The sequence below is a fragment of the Pseudophryne corroboree genome, chromosome 12 (assembly GCF_028390025.1).
Source record: "Pseudophryne corroboree isolate aPseCor3 chromosome 12, aPseCor3.hap2, whole genome shotgun sequence".
NCBI lineage: Eukaryota > Metazoa > Chordata > Amphibia > Anura > Myobatrachidae > Pseudophryne > Pseudophryne corroboree.
Window position 1 is genome coordinate 14844081 of NC_086455.1, and position 20648 is coordinate 14864728.

Consider the following 20648-nt stretch of genomic DNA (forward strand, 5'->3'; position numbering starts at 1 on the left):
ACCCTACCTGTCCCACATAATTTACACCTCACCCTACCTGTCCCCCATCATTTACACCTCCACGTACCTGTCCCCCATCATTTACACCTCACCCTACCTGTCCCTCATCATTTACACCTCACCCTACCTGTCCCTCATCATTTACACCTCACCCTACCTGTCCCTCATCATTTACACCTCACACTACCTGTCCCCCATCATTTACACCTCACCCTACCTGTCCCTCATCATTTACACCTCACCCTACCTGTCCCCCATCATTTACACCTCACCCTACCTGTCCCCCATCATTTACATCTCACCCTACCTGTCCTACATCATTTACACCTTGCACGTACCTGTCCCACATCATTTACACCTCACCCTACCTGTCCCCATCATTTACCCCTCACCCTACCTGTCCCCCATCATTTACACCTCACCCTACCTGTCCCCCATCATTTACACCTCACCCTACCTGTCCCCCATCATTTACACCTCACACGTACCTGTCCTACATCATTTACACCTCACCCTACCTGTCCCCCATCATTTACACCTCACACGTACCTGTCCCACATCATTTACACCTCACACGTACCTGTCCCACATCATTTACACCTCACCCTACCTGTCCCACATCATTTACACCTCACCCTACCTGTCCCACATCATTTACACCTCACCCTACCTGTCCCCCATCATTTACCCCTCACCCTACCTGTCCCCCATCATTTACACCTCACCCTACCTGTCCCACATCATTTACACCTCACCCTACCTGTCCTCCATCATTTACACCTCACCCTACCTGTCCCCCATCATTTACACCACACCTTACCTGTCCCACATCATTTACACCTCACCCTACCTGTCCCCCATCATTTACACCTCACATATATCTGTCCCCCATCATTTACACCTCACATATACCTGTCCCCCATCATTTACACCTCACCTTACCTGTCCCCCATCATTTACACCTCACATATATCTGTCCCCCATCATTTACACCTCACATATACCTGTCCCTCATCATTTACACCTCACATATACCTGTCCCTCATCATTTACACCTCACCCTACCTGTCCCCCATCATTTACATCTTGCACGTACCTGTACCACATCATTTAACCCAGTGGTTTTCAAACTGTGCCTTGGCACCCTGGGGTGTCCCGGGACACTTGCAGGGGTGCCTTGGATTGGTGTTTCAGGGCCAAGTCAAATTATTTATGGTCAATGTAATAGGCAAAACCAGTGCTGGTGGCTGCCAATCATAAACATGGGGCAAATCCTGTCCCTCACCACACAATTGAACACGAGGATGGTATACAAACACAATTTACTTAATTTAATATTTTAATATTTCTTTCTAAATTTCTCAGTAAGAAACTTTTGGCCTAGGGGTGCTGTGAAAAGATTCTGAAATTTGCAGGCCTTGTGTCCACAAGAATGGCTTCCCTGTAAGATGACTCATTTATTGTTTTGACAGATCACCAGGCAGACAGAGCAGTGGCGGCTCACTCAGCTGCTTGGGATGGAGGTGACGGTAGAAGGTATGTAAGGAAATTCCTGCGACACGCCATGGCATTATGTTATAGATCCACCATTCCCAGCTGTGTTGGGTGTTACAGTATATATCCCGTCAGAGGTTGATAGTGCGGACATGTACAATATTTTTTTGTTATTCTTATTATTAAAAACCAGTATCCAAGACTACAAATGATGTTATGGTTGTAGATAACAGTCTGTACCACCCGCCTGATCTAGCAGGGTTCCAGATGGAGATAATATGCCCCAGTTCCGCACCTCTGTCCACTCTTACCGCTCTTGAGTTTTGATGCCTCACAACTGCGCACGGGACGTTCTCCGCACAGAATCAGCCGCAGCGATGATACAGAGTGGGGGGAATAATCATATATCACATCCTACCTCCAGAAATGGGGGCGCATGAAAGACGTTAATATACACTTTACTCTTCCTAGGATTGTTTAATGATATTCCCTTATACTATACTCAATTAACATGCTTATTAAAAATATCTTAGTGCAATCGAAAAAGGCACTTTGGCGATCGTAGCCAATAATCAGCATAGTGTAAGTATGTATTAAGCTGTATTTTTGGTATCGGCTGCTGAAACCAGTAATGCGACACCTGAGGACACAGCCACTGGCTTCACCGCGCCCAGAAAATCAAGCAGACAGGCCTCCATTTCCTCCAGCACTGCCTGTTGCCGCCCCATGCTGCGGCTTTTGGGGGGGCACTGCGCGGGATCTTGTCCTGCACACGCGCTCTCATCTCTCACCATTGAAGTTGTCCTTAAACTCTGCATCATTGTCAGCACAATCCCCACCCTACAAACCTCCGCCCAATCCCAGTCATACAGTATCCATCTCAGCACACTGCAAGTAATATCCGTTTCGGCACATTCCCAAACATATCCGTGGACCGGATTCAGTGCTGGGCGCTGTTTGCATCGCTGCTTTATCTTTAGGCGCAGCAGCAAAGTAAAAATCTGCTAGTGCAGCAGGAGGGGCCTGAGGACAAAACACACACCCCCCGCCGGCATCGCAGATCTGAGCGCAGCGTCTAAAGACGCAGCACCGGATCACCATCGTGGCCATCGGTTAGCCAACTGTGTAAGCCTAAGGCTATTCAGAATGGCCGTCTCAGCCCCATAGCCGATGCTGGTAAATGTGCAAAACCATGTAAAGCGACATACTCTAGCCCAACACCTCACAGTTTTTGTGGATGCTGGCCGTCGACAACTACTCCCTGCCCTCAAACAGCCGCAGCATTCAGTTGTGCTGCAGCATGGGCTCAATGCGATGGCGCAACAGATATTCCCGATGTGCTGTCGATGCTTTGTCTTCGGATGTGAGAAGACACCCGCGGGCGTCTCTTTACAACACAGCTCCTGCAGCATTTGTCTATATATATGCAGTGACTGGAGATGCAGCTTTGATCCTCTGGTGTCCACCTCTGAAAAAAGGAGGGTACGCACGGTAAGATTTTGGCTATGAAAGATATCTTTCACTTTTTCCTCTGTGCTCTTGAACAAAAGATATACTGCATATACACTGAAAGACTTTGCAAACTATTTGTCAAAAGATGAACAATGGCTCTCATTCCGAGTTGTTCGCTCGTTCTTTTTCATCGCATCGCAGCGATTTTCCGCAAACTGCGCATGCGCAATGTTCGCACTGCGACTGCGCCAAGTAAATTTGCTAAGAAGTTTGGTATTTTACTCACGGCATTACGAGGTTTTTTCTTCGTTCTGTTGATCGTTGTGTGATTGACAGGAAGTTGGTGTTTCTGGGCGGAAACTGGCCGTTTTATGGGTGTGTGTGAAAAAACGCAGCCGTTTCTGGGAAAAACGCGGGAGTGGCTGGAGAAACGGGGGAGTGTCTGGGCGAACGCTGGGCGTGTGTGTGACGTCAAACCAGGAACGAAACTGACTGAACTGATCGCAGTGGCAGAGTAAGTGTGGAGCTACTCAGAAACTGCTAAGAAATTTCTATTCGCAATTTTGAGAATCTTTCGTTCGCAATTCTGCTATGGTAAGATTCACTCCCAGAGGGCGGCGGATTAGCGTGTGCAATGCTGCTAAAAGCAGCTAGCGAGCGAACAACTCGGAATGAGGGCCAATATGTACTATTTAGGCTTCTCACCTTATTTACATACTGGGCAGGGATTAAACGGGGGGAGGGGGGTGGGCGTGTAGTTTAGGCATCCCCCCTGTACGGCATTCCTCCGGTTAATGGAGTGTTCGGGGAGTGGCTGTGATGACTGTGATGACGCAAATCGTTCATTATATTGTTCATTCCAATACACACTGAACAATGGGGGTCGTTCTGATCCGATCGCACGCTGCACTTTATCGGTGCGATCGGGTCAGAACTGCGCCAGTGCATGCCAGACGGCCAAAGGCCGTCAGGCCGCTACTATCGCCTCTGCCAGATTGACCTGCAGAGGAGGTCGCTGGGCGGGGGAAGGCGGAATGGCGTTTCATGGGTGCGGGCCGGCCAATGCAGGCATGGCCGGACCGAACGGGGGGGGCGGGCCGCAGTGGCTGCGTGATGTCACACACAGCTGCTGCGGGCCGGGGAGCGATGAGTAGCTACCGGTCAGCACGCTAAAGCTGCGCTGGTCGGGAGCTACTCTTGAAGTGCAAAGGCATCGCCACTGTGCGATGCCTTTGCACTTCTGCGGGGGGGCCGGCACTGACATGCGGGGCGGGATAGCCCTGTGCCTGGCGTCCCCCGCATGTCAGTGTGAATGATCATAGCTGTGCTAAATCTATCTAGCCAAAATAGAGCTGCATATTTAAACGAGATAGCACCTAGTAAACGACCTGTGGGAGCGCGCATAGTGAATTATATAGTGCGTACACACAGTGTGATATACTGCACTATATCGCTCATTACCCTGAAAATACAGTGTGTATGCGACTTTAGGGCCTAACCTGATTGCATCTCTACCAATTTGCAGAGGTTTGCGATCGGATAGTCCCCGCCCAGAGTGGAAATACACCGCGTGCAAGTCTGCGTACGCCGTGCAAAAAGCTTTGTATACACCAGTCAGCTGCAAATCCGTTCACAACTCACTCACCATCAAAGGTTTTTTCCAGTCTGTGCGTGGCCCAGGACTTACTCCTACAGTGTGATACAAACAGGCTGGAGCTGACGTCACACACACGCCCTGAAAATGCTTGGGAACGCCTGCGTTTATCCTGACACTCCCAGAAAATGGCCAGTTACCACCCACAAACGTCCGCTTCCTGTCACTCAATCTACGCCTAGTGATAAAAAAAGACGCAGGATTATTCCGCAGTTTGGCCTCGCGCCTGCGCATTGCGATCTGTACGCATGCTCAGTTGTTCGATAATCGGCCACTGTGTGATTTTGCACAACAGCAATCAGGTCTGAATTCGGCCCTTAGGCTTAATCTCTGCACAATCCTAATCATTACAATCTGCGCACACTCCCAATAATATCAATCAGGCATGTGGGGCGAGGTGTGAGGCTGGCAATGTTGGCCCTGCATGCACACATGGGAGCACGCATTGTCAGTGACATAGTGCATACACACTAGACAATGGGGGTCATTCCGAGTTGATCGCTCACTAGCTACTTTTTGCAGCGCTGCGATCAGATAGTCGCCGCCTATAGGGGAGTGTATTTTCGCTTTGCAAGTGTGCGATTGCATGTGCAGCCGAGCGGTACAAAAAAGTTTTGTGCAGTTTCTGAGTAGCTCAGAACTTACTCAGGCGCTGCGATCACTTCAGCCTGTTCTTGTCCGGAATTGACGTCAGACACCCGCCCTGCAAACGCTTGGACACGCCTGCGTTTTCCCAACCACTCCCAGAAAACGGTTAGTTGACACCCACAAACAATCCATTAAGTCATGAAAATATGGGTAGGGCAATTGAATGTCACTAAATGTAATAAACCTAAAGAAATCCAGTTGAACATGTTGATTTTATCTTTTAGTAAAGAGTCTGCAGTAATAATAATTATCCACAAGATGGCGCCATTATATTGTGGATGCTAGTTATGCAGTCACAGTTATGACCCTTGTCTTCTCATTGATGTTACATTAATATTAAATATGAAAATGTTCTTCCCAGCAAGAGCTACTACTGGACCTGTCTCTGAGTCGCACTCCGCGTCAATATTTACGCAAATAGTTGATGCAACTTCTCATGCGTCTTAGTAGGTAAAAGTCAGACAGCGCGTGTCAAAGATGGCTGCCATGTGTAAGGTTATTATATTTGGTCACTGCATATAAGCCGCATGCGAATGGGCCGTGATGGTCTTGCGATGGAGGTCTTAGTGAGGATTTAAGTGCAAAGTGAGTCACAGTCAGGGAGAATTTGTGGGTGGTAATGAAGTCAAACAGTGGCAGTTGCTCTATCATTCCTGGAGATAATTATATATCAGGTGCTAGAAAGGGGGAGGGGTCACAGACAAACAGCAGACGGGGGGGGGGGGGGTCCCCCCCCCCCCTCCACCGGTATTCCACCAGCACACTAAAAAATTACCTGTAACCATACCTGAACCTATCTGGTAATAGAATTTCAGAGAATTGGTCGCATGCGTTTGCAAAGACATGTTTAGCTGCTGAGCTGCGTCAATGCTTCTCTGATATCAGCAGTCCTGACACTACATAATGGCAGTGCCCACATAGCGCCATGTGATTTGTCTACAGTAAGGCCTCATGATAAAGGCTCATACTAAAACGCATCCAAAGTGCCAACTTACTGGGAGCCACCCCCAGGATCTCCCATTAGCACTACAAGGAACAGCATGCCTTCCAAATACTGCTCCCATTCAATGCCTTCTCACACATGCAGACAAACAATGGCAGCTGCTCAATCATTCCTGGAGATAATTATATATCATATATTATATATGCTAGAAAGGGGGAGGTGTCACAGACAAATAAGCAGACAGAGGGGGGTGGGGTGCTTTTTAGTGTGCTGGGGGAGATACCGGGGAGGGGGGGGAAGCACTCCCCCTCTCTGTTGGGCGGTAATGGAGTGTCAGGACCATGTCTGGGGCATGTTGCAGCTTACAGCTGCGATCCCTTATACGGTTACAATGTCTCCCGTGTCTTATTTCTGACACCAGTGCTGTGCGACCCCAGGGCTACTCGGAAGGCTGGTCACTGACTGACATACTCCTGATGTCTGCGTCTTTGTACACCAGCAGCAGATCTGAGACCCCACCAGTCGGCGTCTCAATACAAACCCCGGCGACTGCCACATTTCCATATCGTCACACAGCCGTTGTGCATTGAATCTCCACTGCGAGACGGCATTTGTGTTCATCGCTGACTCACGCCCAGAGTCGCAGTTGCGACTGAGATACTGAGATGCGACTGGGCAGTCGTTGGTCAGACGCACAGGGACTCAGTCTGATGGGCGCTGTGGCCATACTGAAGAGTGGGTCAGGTGCAGGTGTGGATGGGGGTAATTCAGAGTGTGGTTGGCGTTGCTTTACATGCAGCATACAGCGAGTGTGCACAGACGATCGTGACCACTTCGGCACCAGCACAATAGAAAAACATCGCTCCATTGCGTCCGACATCAGCAGCGCGTGGGGCTTGGAATTGGGAACTTTATCTCTCTATTCCGGCGTAGATCATGTGGCCAGCTGAAACTCTTGTGCAGTGTGCTGAATGTGATTCCCAGCCCTCATAATAACTTTTTACATTTTAACTTTTTCTCATTCTCACTGTTCGCGCATTTCAGCTCGTAACCCCTGGGGGGTAGCGAGCTGAAATGAAGTTCTCGGGCCCGTCGGCAAAAACAATTGAATAGCGGGCGGGTGCAGGGACCCACGATGAGAACTGAATTCCTCCCTATATGTCTGGAGAAATGGTCTATGGTCCTGCCAGGTGTAATTACCGGTATCTCTCTCAGAAAGATGTATCACAGCTTGGAGAGAGATAAAGTACTAACCAATCAGCTCCTGTCATTTTTCAAACACATCCTGTAACATGGCAGTTAGGAGCCGATTGGTTGGTACGTTATCTCTCCACACGGTTTCATACATCTCCCCCTATGTCTCTTATGTATCAACAAATGCACTGTGATTTTCACCTGAGTTGTATGCTGGATGTAATTCCCAGTATCTGATATGATGCTTTATGTATAGTCAGCTGCACAGTGCCACCCTCGTACCTTAGAATAACTGATTAGTCTATGGCTGGGTACACACTTGGCGATGTGCACCCGATATATCGTCCGATCTGGCGAATCAAGTGATATATTGTTCTCATCGTCCAATGTGTATTCACTATATTGTTAATGATGGGTCGTTAGGTACAATGGGGCAGATGTATTAACCTGGAGAAGGCATAAGGAAGTGATAAATCAGTGTTAAGTGCAAGGTGATAATGCACCAGCCAATCAGCTCCTGTTAATTTACATATGGGAGTTGATTGGCTGCATTTATCACTGGTTTATCACTTCATTATGCCTTCTCCAGGTTAATACATTTGCCCCAATATCTTTAGTTTTCACCTTGAAATCTACAGATATTGTACAAAACGGGGCATGCCGTCACTGACGAGAAGTAAACGATGCCATTCAGTGTGTATGAGCAGAATCATTTGCGGGGGTGAACTTGCACAATGTCACATCTGATGTGACACTGGCAAGTGTGTACCCAGCCTTAGATCATATGCATTATGGATTGTCAGCTGTACAGTACCACACTCACCTACATTATGCTGGACATCATTATCAGTATCTGATATTATGCTTTATGTATGATCAGCTGTACAGTACCACCCTCACCTACCTTATGCTGGACATCATTATCAGTATCTGATATTATGCTTTATGTATGATCAGCTGTACAGTACCACCCTCACCTACCTTATGCTGGACATCATTATCAGTATCTGATATTATGCTTTATGTATGATCAGCTGTACAGTACCACCCTCACCTACCTTATGCTGGACATCATTATCAGTATCTGATATTATGCTTTATGTATGATCAGCTGTACAGTACCACCCTCACCTACCTTATGCTGGACATCATTATCAGTATCTGATATTGTGCTTTATGTATGATCAGCTGTACAGTACCACCCTCACCTACCTTATGCTGGACATCATTATCAGTATCTGATATTGCGCTTTATGTATGATCAGCTGTACAGTACCACCCTCACCTACCTTATGCTGGACATCATTATCAGTATCTGATATTGTGCTTTATGTATGATCAGCTGTACAGTACCACCCTCACCTACCTTATGCTGGACATCATTATCAGTATCTGATATTGTGCTTTATGTATGATCAGCTGTACAGTACCACCCTCACCTACCTTATGCTGGACATCATTATCAGTATCTGATATTATGCTTTATGTATGATCAGCTGTACAGTACCACCCTCACCTACCTTATGCTGGACATCATTATCAGTATCTGATATTATGCTTTATGTATGATCAGCTGTACAGTACCACCCTCACCTACCTTATGCTGGACATCATTATCAGTATCTGATATTATGCTTTATGTATGATCAGCTGTACAGTACCACCCTCACCTACATTATGCTGGACATCATTATCAGTATCTGATATTGTGCTTTATGTATGATCAGCTGTACAGTACCACCCTCACCTACCTTATGCTGGACATCATTATCAGTATCTGATATTATGCTTTATGTATGATCAGCTGTACAGTACCACCCTCACCTACCTTATGCTGGACATCATTATCAGTATCTGATATTATGCTTTATGTATGATCAGCTGTACAGTACCACCCTCACCTACCTTATGCTGGACATCATTATTAGTATCTGATATTATGCTTTATGTATGATCAGCAGTACAGTACCACCCTCACCTACCTTATGCTGGACATCATTATCAGTATCTGATATTATGCTTTATGTATGATCAGCTGCACAGTACCACCCTCACCTACTTTATGCTGGACATCAATATCAGTATCTGATATTATGCTTTATGTATGATCAGCTGTACAGTACCACCCTCACCTACCTTATGCTGGACATCATTATCATTATCTGATATTGTGCTTTATGTATGATCAGCTGCACAGTACCACCCTCACCTACTTTATGCTGGACATCAATATCAGTATCTGATATTATGCTTTATGTATGATCAGCTGCACAGTACCACCCTCACCTACTTTATGCTGGACATCATTATCAGTAGCTGATCTTATGCTTTATGGTTGGTCCTCTGTACAGTACCACCCTCACCTACCTTATGCTGGACATCATTATCAGTAGCTGATCTTATGCTTTATGGTTGGTCCTCTGTACAGTACCACCCTCACCTACCTTATGCTGGACATCATTATCAGTAGCTGATCTTATGCTTTATGGTTGGTCCTCTGTACAGTACCACCCTCACCTACCTTATGCTGGACATCATTATCAGTAGCTGATCTTATTTTCTATATACATGGACAAGTGCACAGTATCACCTCCCTTGTTTTGTAGACTGGATGCAATGTGCAATTTATTATCCTGCTTTGTATGTATGGGAGCTGCAGCGCAACGTTTTGTAGTTTTAGATATTGGAAGTAAAGCATGGTAACTATTATACCGCACTATAATATAGAGCTGCACAGTACAACTTCTCTAGTTTCATATATTACTTGTAATACTCAATATTTGTTCCTATTTAGCACTCTTTCTCTTGCCCTGGCTTGGTGAATGTAATGTCCAGTATTTGTATACACAGGTAACTGCACAGTACTACTTCCTTTGTTCCTCATACTGGATGCAATTGCAAACATTAGGACAGCAGCATAAGTCTTCCCAAATGACTGACATGTGTCTATCACAGCGGTTCCCAACCCCTGGTACGTGTACCCCGGGGGTACATGGCAGATTGGTCGAGGGTACTTTAAAATAATGCCGGTAATGGCGGAAGAAGCCTCTCTTCAGCGCCACCCTGGCGAATGCGCTGTTGCGCTTGGAGGACGCCGGGTCACGGAGCCGCGGCTGGAGGAAGGAGCCCCCGGCGTCCCCACTAAAACATATCCACTCCTGGATTGAAAGCAAATTGCTGGGTGCCTTGTTCAGAATTCTATGTAAGTGCGCACAGATATTATAGGTCGCTGCCGCTAGATTATTTATTTTTGCTTTTGAGATATGCAGTACCATCTATATATGCAACAACATTGGGGTTTTGCGGATCAAGAAAGGATCCTTATGATAACAATAGCTAACCTAAGATCATTACTACCAAACAAAAACAAACTTTTCTGGCGTGGACGGATGGGTGGGCGGGATTTATGAGACGAGGGGTACGGGAGAGAAAAAAGGTTGGGAACCGCTGGTCTGTCATAATGCAGTGACCCCTGGTGGCGAAATCGTGTAACACATGACATTTTTGAACATCAAAAACTCCAAATAACTGAAACATAACACCATTCCTTGTAACATTTATTTTTATATATATTTATATATATAAAAAAATTAAATATAGATCATATTGTGTTTAAGACTAAAAAATATAGTACATAATATAAAAAAAAAAAAAAAAAAAGGAATGGAACAGATGTGAACATTAAACAAGTGGCAAGTGGAAAAAACATTTCTCCGATTCTGCAGTATGTTCCTGTCGATGCTGTCACTGCCTGTATGCTAGTGCTGACAGCAGTGAGTCTACTGGGGGTGAACTCTGTAGTACACACCCTGCCTCCCCGTCATATTTGCATTTTCACTCATCTGAAAATAATAGGTCACATGACGATGCCTGGCGCGGGAGAGATGCTGTAATGCTCTAGCACCACTGAGTCACATTGGCTCTATATACAGATGTGTCTTTATACACTGTGGCTCAAGTTGGGACAAAGAGTCCCCGTCGTTGCACCTGGGGGTTTAGTGCTACTCGGATACGTTTAGTGTCTTTGTCACTGATAAAGTGCCTCTTATTCGCATACAACTAGAAGCAACAGAACTGCATTGCTAGCTTACACTGGCCACTTGGGCTTGCGGCGCTTGTGCAAATGAGTCTGTGTAATAAGTGCTCCGATGTCAGCGTCTCTGTACGTGTGTTACACCAATTCCCGCGTGGTTACAGCCGCAGCCTGGCGCCCCTGGTACACTGTGAGTGGCTTTTCTCTGATGCTGCGATCCTAAAGTACGGTACGCTTCGCAGTAGCGCCGGGCGTCTCGCGCTGTATTGCGTAAAGGCTCTCAGTGTATGAGGACACAACGGCACTTTTGATTAATGGAATTTGACATATGATAAGGTGGTAGTGCACTGCTGCCCTGTAGATAACCGTATCTTCCAAGCAATGTTGTTTCATTGTGTTGCTGTTTGAGACGACAAAGGGGGTCATTCAGACCTGGTCGCTGCTGTGCGTTTATACACAGCGGGCGATCAGATACAAACTGCGCATGCGTATGCACGGCAATACGCAGGCGCGACGGACAGCTGCAAAGCGGATCGCCGGTCAGCGACGGGTCTATGCGAAGGATCTATTCGCACGGGCGTTCGCAAGGAGGTTGACAGGAAGAAGCCGTCTGTGGGTGGCAACTGACCATTTTCTGGGAGTGGTTGGAAAAACGCAGGCGTGTCCGGGCGTTTACTGGGTTGGAGTCTGATGTCAAATCCGGACCCAAACAGCCTGATGTGATCGCAGCGGCTGAGTAAGTCCTGGGCTGCGCGGAGACTGCACAAGATCAGTTTGTACAGCTCGGCTACACATGTGATCGCACACTTGCACAGCTAAAATATCCTCCCCCTGTAGGCGGCGACTATCAGAACGCAGCAGCGCAAAAATCGCTGCCTAGCGATCAGATCTGAATTACCCCCAAAGTTGCTATGGAGACACCGTCATATTTAATGTACAACTGGTGTTTTTACATCACAGAAACAATTTGACTTAGAAGATAAAACTGCCTGAAGACGGACATGTCTAGCAGGTATAGTGAGACTTGCATTCTCTGTATAATGGCTAGGACCTCGGTGTAGTCAGACACCTCCCATGTATAACGGAGAGGTAGGAACCCCACCCCCTTTCTTTACCAGCAGCAAAGAACCAGCCAGGTCACATGACCTCTAGGAAAGATTCTGGTTGGGCCCCCTCACCACCTCTGCTTGTAAAGCAACAACAACATCAACAGAAAGACATGCATAAAACGTATTCGAGTAAGCTGCGCTGGACCCAAGGCTGAAACCTTGGTTGCCTGATGGACGATCCCACCCTGGTACTGACCAACTGTCATCATCATGTACAAGGATCTGCAAGAGTTTGCATTAAGAACAGTTGAGTAGTTAGGACAAGGGGGGGGGGGGGGTTAGCAAATCTTGGAGAGGGAAAGGGTACCAACCAATCAGCACTTACTGCCATGTTACAGGCTGTGCTAGAAAAATGACAGTTTGGAGCTGATTGGTCGGTGCTTTACCTCTCTCCACTTTCTCTCCAATATTTGCTAAATCTCCCCCTATGCAACACAGCTCGTCTTACTCCCGAGTTATCGCTATTGAAATATCCAATGGTTTCAGTGTCTTAATTACCGCCATCTTTTGCGAAGTGACAGGCATATTCTAAATAAGTGTTTTGTAAAATCCTGCCGTTAAAAAGCGAATCCTATTTGCTTGCCGACGTACACCCCTGCCTACACTGTATACGTGCTAACTGAACTGGAAAGTTCCTAGCACGGAGACAAAGCCGTTCGTGCTTACAGCTGAGGCTGGTTTTATGGACAGCTAGAGAAATGCTGACCATTTATTGCCAATTGCAGCCTAGAGATTTCCCGGGGGCCTGTTCCTCAGCTCTGTAATTAGAATCCTGCACTAAATACACATTAGGCAGAATGTAATAAGCTATAGAAAGATTCCGTCGGAAGCCGGTATCAGTGCAATTTTCTCCAGACGATCCCTCAATGTCACAGAGCTCCCCCTCGGGGGGACGCGGAATAGGTTTTGATGACCTGAAATGGCAAGTTTAGTCTAGTCAGAGGCTCCGTGGGATAAGTGGCTTTGGAGGAAAAGACCGACACGCACAGATTTCGAAGATCTGCTTTCTATTGCGTCCGTGAAATATAAAAGTTCTGGGCTAACTAAGCCCTGAATCTTGTTGGGGTGGGAGGAGGATTCTGGACAGATCTAAGGGGCCTGATTCAGAGATGTACAGTAACCGATGGTTGACTACATCGCCTATATTCCTGTGCAGTATAATGTAACATATCACAGTAACACAGTATGGAACCTGATTCTTAGAGGAGGGGGGTGGGGCCCACCGGGGGTTACCCCCTGTGGGCCAGTTCGGCCATGGATACACCCTTCTTTGATAAAGTATACGAATAACAAAAGCATCAGTGCAGTGTTGTAACAATCTTCAATTTTAAACTATTTATTAAAAGGTTAAAACCCCGATCGGCGGCAAGATTTGCCATGTCTTGCCGCCGGAGGCTTCCCCCCATGCAAATAATTTAACGCGATACATTATAGCCTACAGGTGTCATTTCCATCTATTGCGAGATTTAAATAGCAATATTGATACTTGTGGGTACTGGGCACTATCCAACATTTCACAAGAAGACAATAAATAGTGTCAAAACTTTGGCCTTTTTAAAAAAAAAAAAATTAATGAATTATATTGCTAAGAATTCTCTCTTTTCAACATATTAAACTTTTCATTAAGATCCTGGAAAGGGTTAACGGAGTGCAACAATATTGTTTCAATAAAGATTTATTTATTTTAATCAATATTGGTGTCTGGGTTTAATGGGGAGGAGAGATGCGACGGATATATTTTCCAATTGAAAATGATACATGTCTGCTGAAATCTCCAGCTCATAAGTAGATAGGTTAGAATTTGTGAATATGAGTGAAAACAAGATATGTTGAGTTCCCTTTTAATCACTCGCCATTCTTTTAATACATATTATATCCTTTAAACGACAACCCCAGTTGCAGATGATGAGATGTCAGAACAACCAGTGACACAATATATTAAAATGAAAATGCAATTTTTTTTTTTACATCAGCCAAGCTCGTTAAAAGAACACAATACAGCGAATTCAAAAATAAAAATTCTTCTTGAAAACCAAAAATCTCAAGAAACGTCGAGTGCTCATGAAAAAAAATAATAATAGAATATAATACTGATAACACTTGTGTATGCGCTTTTCACGTTTTACAAGGTATATAAAAAATATATATGTATATTTACACACGGACTGTACAAAAATGATTGCCTACGAGTCTCTGTTTGCAAAAAGAACAGATTTCGTACAAAAGAGAAATTTGGATGACATTGTAAAAAAGAAACCAACAAAAATTCAATTCTGTACAGATTGGTAGGAAACTGGTACAGGTCTACTCCAATAATTCTAATACTTCTAGACGCTGGGCTCTACACGGCTTTTATGGAGCCGCTAATATTCTGTAAGGTTATTTCAGAACAGCGGAAATCCCCCTGATACAGTAGAACATACGATTTGGTTGGTTATGGATCAATGGGTCGACCTGAAAAAGCTCAACAGTCTCTAGATCGACCCCTAAAGGTCAACACGAAAAAAGGTCAACATAAGTTTATAAAAAAAAATTAAAAAAAAATTTGATGTCGTTTTCTCCGTAAAATAACCATGAACCCCAATTAGTGCACCGCGTCCCCTGGCATGCTGCGGGCAAAGTGCATCGTTCCACTACCGCTGCGCTCGGCACAGGTTACTATTCCCAATCGTAGTCCACGTGGATGGTAAAGTATGAAAAAGTTGAAAATCAAAAACATTTGTAAAAAAAACCCTTCATGTTGACCTTTTCCTGGTTTGACCATAGATATTAGGGTGGGATCGAGATTGAAAAATGGTCAATCCCGAGATAACCGGGATTGACTTTTTTAAAGTGTCCGTCCGCCTCCGGGTAGGTGGCAATCTTCCTCCACACTCAGCGGCGGGTGACGACCGGCTTCCCATCAGGCGGGTGGCTCTGCAGCGTGACCTCACAGTCATAGGTCACGCTGCGCAGGGAAAGGAGGGAGCCGGGCAGCGTTGAGCGTCGGCCCGGCATTAATGGGCCGCCTGATCCCTTAATACCCGGGATTGGCGCTTCCAATCCCGGAAATTGAATCCCGGACGATATTTGCCCTAAAACTATTGACTGTTGACCTTATTACTGTCGACCTATCATCCGGATACCGATTTGGTTACATGTTGTATATTGGATTGCTTTGGCAAAACATGAAAATTAATAGATTATAATCTATCAAGAGTGTAAAAATGGGATTGTTCCTTCCGTGAAGATAAAAGCAGCAATAGTTCACATAACTGTACCATGTATTTAAAATTCTAGGGTGATTCTCAGATATTATTAACAACAGGGGATAGATGTACTAAAGATTCTAAAACACACAAGTGGAGATGTTGCCCGTAGCAACGAATCATATTCTGTCTGTCATTTTCTAGGATGCAATAGAGAAATGATAACTGGAACCTGATTGGTTGCTTTTCAATTTTAAAAGCTTTGGTAGATCTACCCCTAAATCTAAATGCGGCATCAATACATTGAGCGTTTACAGCGACTACAATTACCCAGGTAATTAGCACGGGTTCGTCATAGGCCATCGTTACCATTTACAAGTGGCGTTTGTCTACATCATTTAATGTCCTACATCAGTAATGTGCTGCAACGAGGGCCGTTCGCTGACGCAGCCAAGGATGAGCCACAGTAAGGTGACAGGGTTCCGTATCCCCAAATACAGACTAGGACCAGGGCGGACTCATCATAGGAAAAAAATGTACTCTTAGTTTACATTGTGAATCCCATAGGAATAATATAAAGTACCATGCCTTAAAAAATCTTAGCAAATACAAGTCTTTTTTTTTTTTCATGTTTTCTTACAGTTTTTTGTTTTTTTTATGGTTTCTTACAAAAAAATTATAATAATAGTAACCCTTAACAATAAAAAGTGTTAAGGCACAAGAGTAACAATGAACTGGTTGTATTGGGCACAGAATAAACCGTGCCAGGTACCAAGAGGAATAGTTGGATGGAATAGAGATGGAGGGGAGGTAGTGACTGGACACCAAGGTCAACTTTCCTTTTGGAACCATTCGATCCCTATTTTCCATCCGCATAATGTACAGTATCACAATAAAAAGGAAAGTGGCGGCAGATGATCCAGGAAATTCCCCTACATCGGAGATCACTACCAAACTTGGCTACAAACCGGTTGGCCACATAGTAAACAGAGTGCCTCTTGACAACACCGATGACCCTGTTACTGTTTCATGCGGACATATGGAATGAGTAAGCCCAGTTAATGGTTCTCCTCGTTTTTTATATATAAATCGTGGTGTCCCTTTTTGAGGCCATGTATAAATGTTTGAATGCTCTATACCGGTAACCCCGTTGAACATTTGCTGCTCCCCTACATTAACTTACAGACCCCGATTGAACATTTGCTTGGAAAGAAACCAACTTCAGCGTCCACTTAAGTACAGTTACACCACTCGTGGCGTGCAGAAACAAAATGGTGGCATCACAGACCACACCACAACAATAAACTAAAAGGTATTTGTGTTAGCTGCAATATGAAACCAAAATATTGGTATAAAGAAAAAGGGTACAGAATATATTGCTTAATGGGCAGGAAGTCTGAAATGAGCACCAGTGTATAAACTAAATGTTCCTTACCCTGGACTTAAATTCTGCTGTGATATATACTCAGCCCTTTAAATGATAAATAATTAAAAAAATGACATGGGTCGTAGCTTTATGTGCAATACTGTATATATGACCTATTCCATATGTATTATAGCTCAGTTGGCGATCCATGGCCTTTTGATTCAGCGTTTTAGAGCTGGATCGCATCTGTACTTTTAACCTCAATGTCTTACAATCCTCCCCCCCTCCCTTCCCCAATACCAGTTGCCTCTGTTATCAATGATTGTCTACACTGAGCAATCTTCTGCCCACCACCTAAAGGTCCATGTCGGACGCATCTGTATTGGAACATAACACTGGTTCACCACCATCACCCCTAATTCATTTTCTCAATCAAAGGGCAATGCTGGAGACTTGGAAACGTTATCACCGGTAATTGTCTTCTGAAGCCCAATGTTATAAGCCTACTGGGAAAACATAAAAGAATAAAATAAACATTTGCAGAACAATGCAGTAAGGATGGGATAGCATACGTTTTCCATAAAGTACAATTTGAACAGGGGCGGAGCTATTTACTAAGAAGTGCTCGGTAATTTGACACATTGAACGTAAAGTGTATTAAAGCTCAGCACTTGGTAATAAATCCTTATGTTACTGAAGCAAATAATTAGATGAGTATTCACCATACATGGAGTTTATAAAATGACGATGCAAATATGAAGATTCCCCAATTTATTTTGCGGATTCCTGGATTCCTGGCAGTTACCATAATGGCTGCTTGTGTGTCGGAATCATGAAACCTGCTGTGAAACCAGATCAGTGATGACCACACATGGCAATGTCCCTTCCCTCTCTTCCGGCAGCAGGAAAGCAAGAATGTATACCTTCGAAAGACTCTACTAGGGTAAGACCAGATGTTATTTAGCAGTGATGCAACAACCTCCGTAACATCTAGGGAGAGTAATAAAAAGCAGGAATGTGCCCCCCTGGAGACTATAGGGGCTCATGAAAGTATTGGTGGAAAGAAAAGCTTCACTGGTACCAAGACTCTTAAGTCATACCATTTGCCATACACCAGATGGCAAAATGAGTGGTGTTCAAGGAATGATCAGGTGCTTAAAAGGCCAGCCTTCTGTTTGGCATCTTATTCCATATCAAAGCCTCAAGACTTTTCATGGTCGGGCAACTTCAACTGGATCCTCGGGGACTTCTGAGATCAAGACAATAAGGTCCCTGAGTATCAGAAGACACGGTAGGCGACCGCAACTCCTCCAGGAGTCCTATCTCGTCTTTTGATGTCATGTCAGAGAGGATTTAACCGAAAAGTGTCCTCCACTCTGCTCTTCCCCCTTCCCACCAGTTTTTGTCGACAGTCCTCAGACGTGCGTCTGCATCCGTTGCTGAAATCTCTGTCCATAGTCGGAATGTTGGGAAGTGTATGAGAATCGGGTGGCACCTGTGAATTTCCCAACTGGGTCAAAAGTATCAAATGGCCCCCGATCCATAGCTGTTGTGGTTGGCTGCGTGTAGCCAAGCCGGTATGTTGGGTAGCCAGTGTTTGCTGAGAAACCATGAGTCCCAAACTTATCATAATTATCATAGGACAGTTGACTGGTGGTATCTGTTGCGGCTGATGTTACTGTTGGCGTTGGGTCTGTACTATAATCGGAAGTAGGAGCCCTACTATAAGTGTTCAGTTGGGCATAACCACTGGAGTGAGAAAGACGAGATGAAGGGCGAGCATCGAAACGCGCCGGTCCAGGGTTGCGGTAATCTGCATACAACACAGTTCGGGAGTTCGGCCTGTCGTCATGAGCCCGGACATTGTAATAGCCATTGGTTGGATCCTAGGAAAGAAGAGTAGCGTGATCAATGTTGGGTATGATGAGAGAATTAAGGAAAAGAAAAGGATAGAATTAGAAAGGAAGAATTGATGGATGTGACTTTGAGGAATGTACTGAACACCGATCTATATGTTTACACCTATATATGTGTGTTTAAATACACAGTGAAGCAAAAACCACTATACAGATGCATACATTTATTAAAGACTTACTTAAAAAAAAATAATAATAATTTAAACTACAGACATAAATAAACATACGCTTCAGGTTATAAAACATGGCAGCTCATTGCTGATGTCTACTGATCACAAAGTTAAAAAATGACAAATAAAATAACGCTTGAAATCTACTCATCAAAGTCATGAGAGCATAAGAAAAATGTATGTATAATGATTACATTTGGTGTCTCCCATCACCTACTGAGCGACGGAGGCCAGAATGAGTGAGAGCGCAAATCATCATTACTTCTCCCGCTCTAATAAATGGCTGTCCAGACAATGACAATTCTGAGTTGCGTGCAAGTCCGTTTGGGGACTGTTCTTGACTATTTTTAGCTATGCGTAGCGACTGGTGACTCCCGAGTCGTACGCATCTCAGTCACGTCTCCACTGGGTGGGCGTACCTGGGCTGATAAGAGTGAGGGCGTGACGTGGGCATGTAGGAGGAATTGCAGGCTCTACTGGGTGTCAGACAGAGTTCTTGCACCAAGGATAGAGCCGGTGGAAATGTGCGATATTACAGTAATGTGAACAATTGAACGGTGCGGTGCATAGACATGTAATAGCATACGGTGATACCCGCATGTAGTTCTGTGCACGCAGCGCCAGTGGGGTTATAGCCAACTTGCGTGGCAGTTTGTATTGTCCCCTGAGCTGACAATCGGTAAACTTGCTGGCAGACTTGGCTTTATATATCAGTTGCTTAATGTGATTGATTGAAGCCTGGTAAAAGCATGTTTCATTTCTTACAAGCGCTTGCTTCAACTTGGATTCATTTGGTCATTGCCTGCAACTTTTCACCAGTTTTGATGCAACATACAATAAATATAGTGGGGTTGTCAGGGAGCGCTCATTAATTACACAGTACACTACCCTGGGGGGAGCAATAAAAGCAAACTTTCAATGCACTGTTAGAAGCATGGACAAAGTACAAAGTTTTCTCAAAGCTTAAGTGTACAAGTCGATCATACGCAACAATGGGGTCTATTTACTAAACTGTGGACGGAGATAAAATGGATGGAGATAAAGTACCAGCCAATCAGCTCCTAATTGTCATTTTTCAAACACAGCCTATGACATGGCAGCTAGGAGCTGATTGGCTGGTACTTTATCTCCATCCAAGGCTTGTTAAATAGCCCGCTATGTATGATTTAGCCGTATATATCTACATTGGCGGTAGAAGAGGGTGTGACTTGGCGTTTGCGTAAAGACAGTGTTCTGAGGGTCTATTGTGGGTGTGTGAGCGAAATTACGACCTGTATGAAGAGTGGAGTGTACACTCAGATCGTCAGCTCCTAGACAGAACCTTTGCACTAGGAATAGGGCTGTCGGTTACTTTCACAAGCGGATGGACAGGGGATGTGCTGCCGCATAGACGCGGCCCATTCTGAATGCAGTCGAAGAACCGCATTTCTTTCCGAGGAAAAATGCATCCGACTTGCACGCAACTCGGAATCAGGCCTACA

At 45.0% G+C, this 20648-nt stretch overlaps 1 protein-coding gene across 1 annotated transcript in view; it reads right to left on the reverse strand.

Moving 5' to 3' along the window:
* Positions 1-10925: 10925 nt before the first annotated feature.
* KIRREL1 (kirre like nephrin family adhesion molecule 1) overlaps positions 10926-20648 on the reverse strand; it is an 82626-nt gene continuing 72903 nt past the window's right edge. The window contains exon 15 of the mRNA XM_063947764.1: positions 10926-18967. Within this exon, the coding sequence (XP_063803834.1) occupies positions 18497-18967 (471 nt within the window). The 3' untranslated portion in view covers positions 10926-18496. The remainder of the gene's footprint in view (positions 18968-20648) is intronic.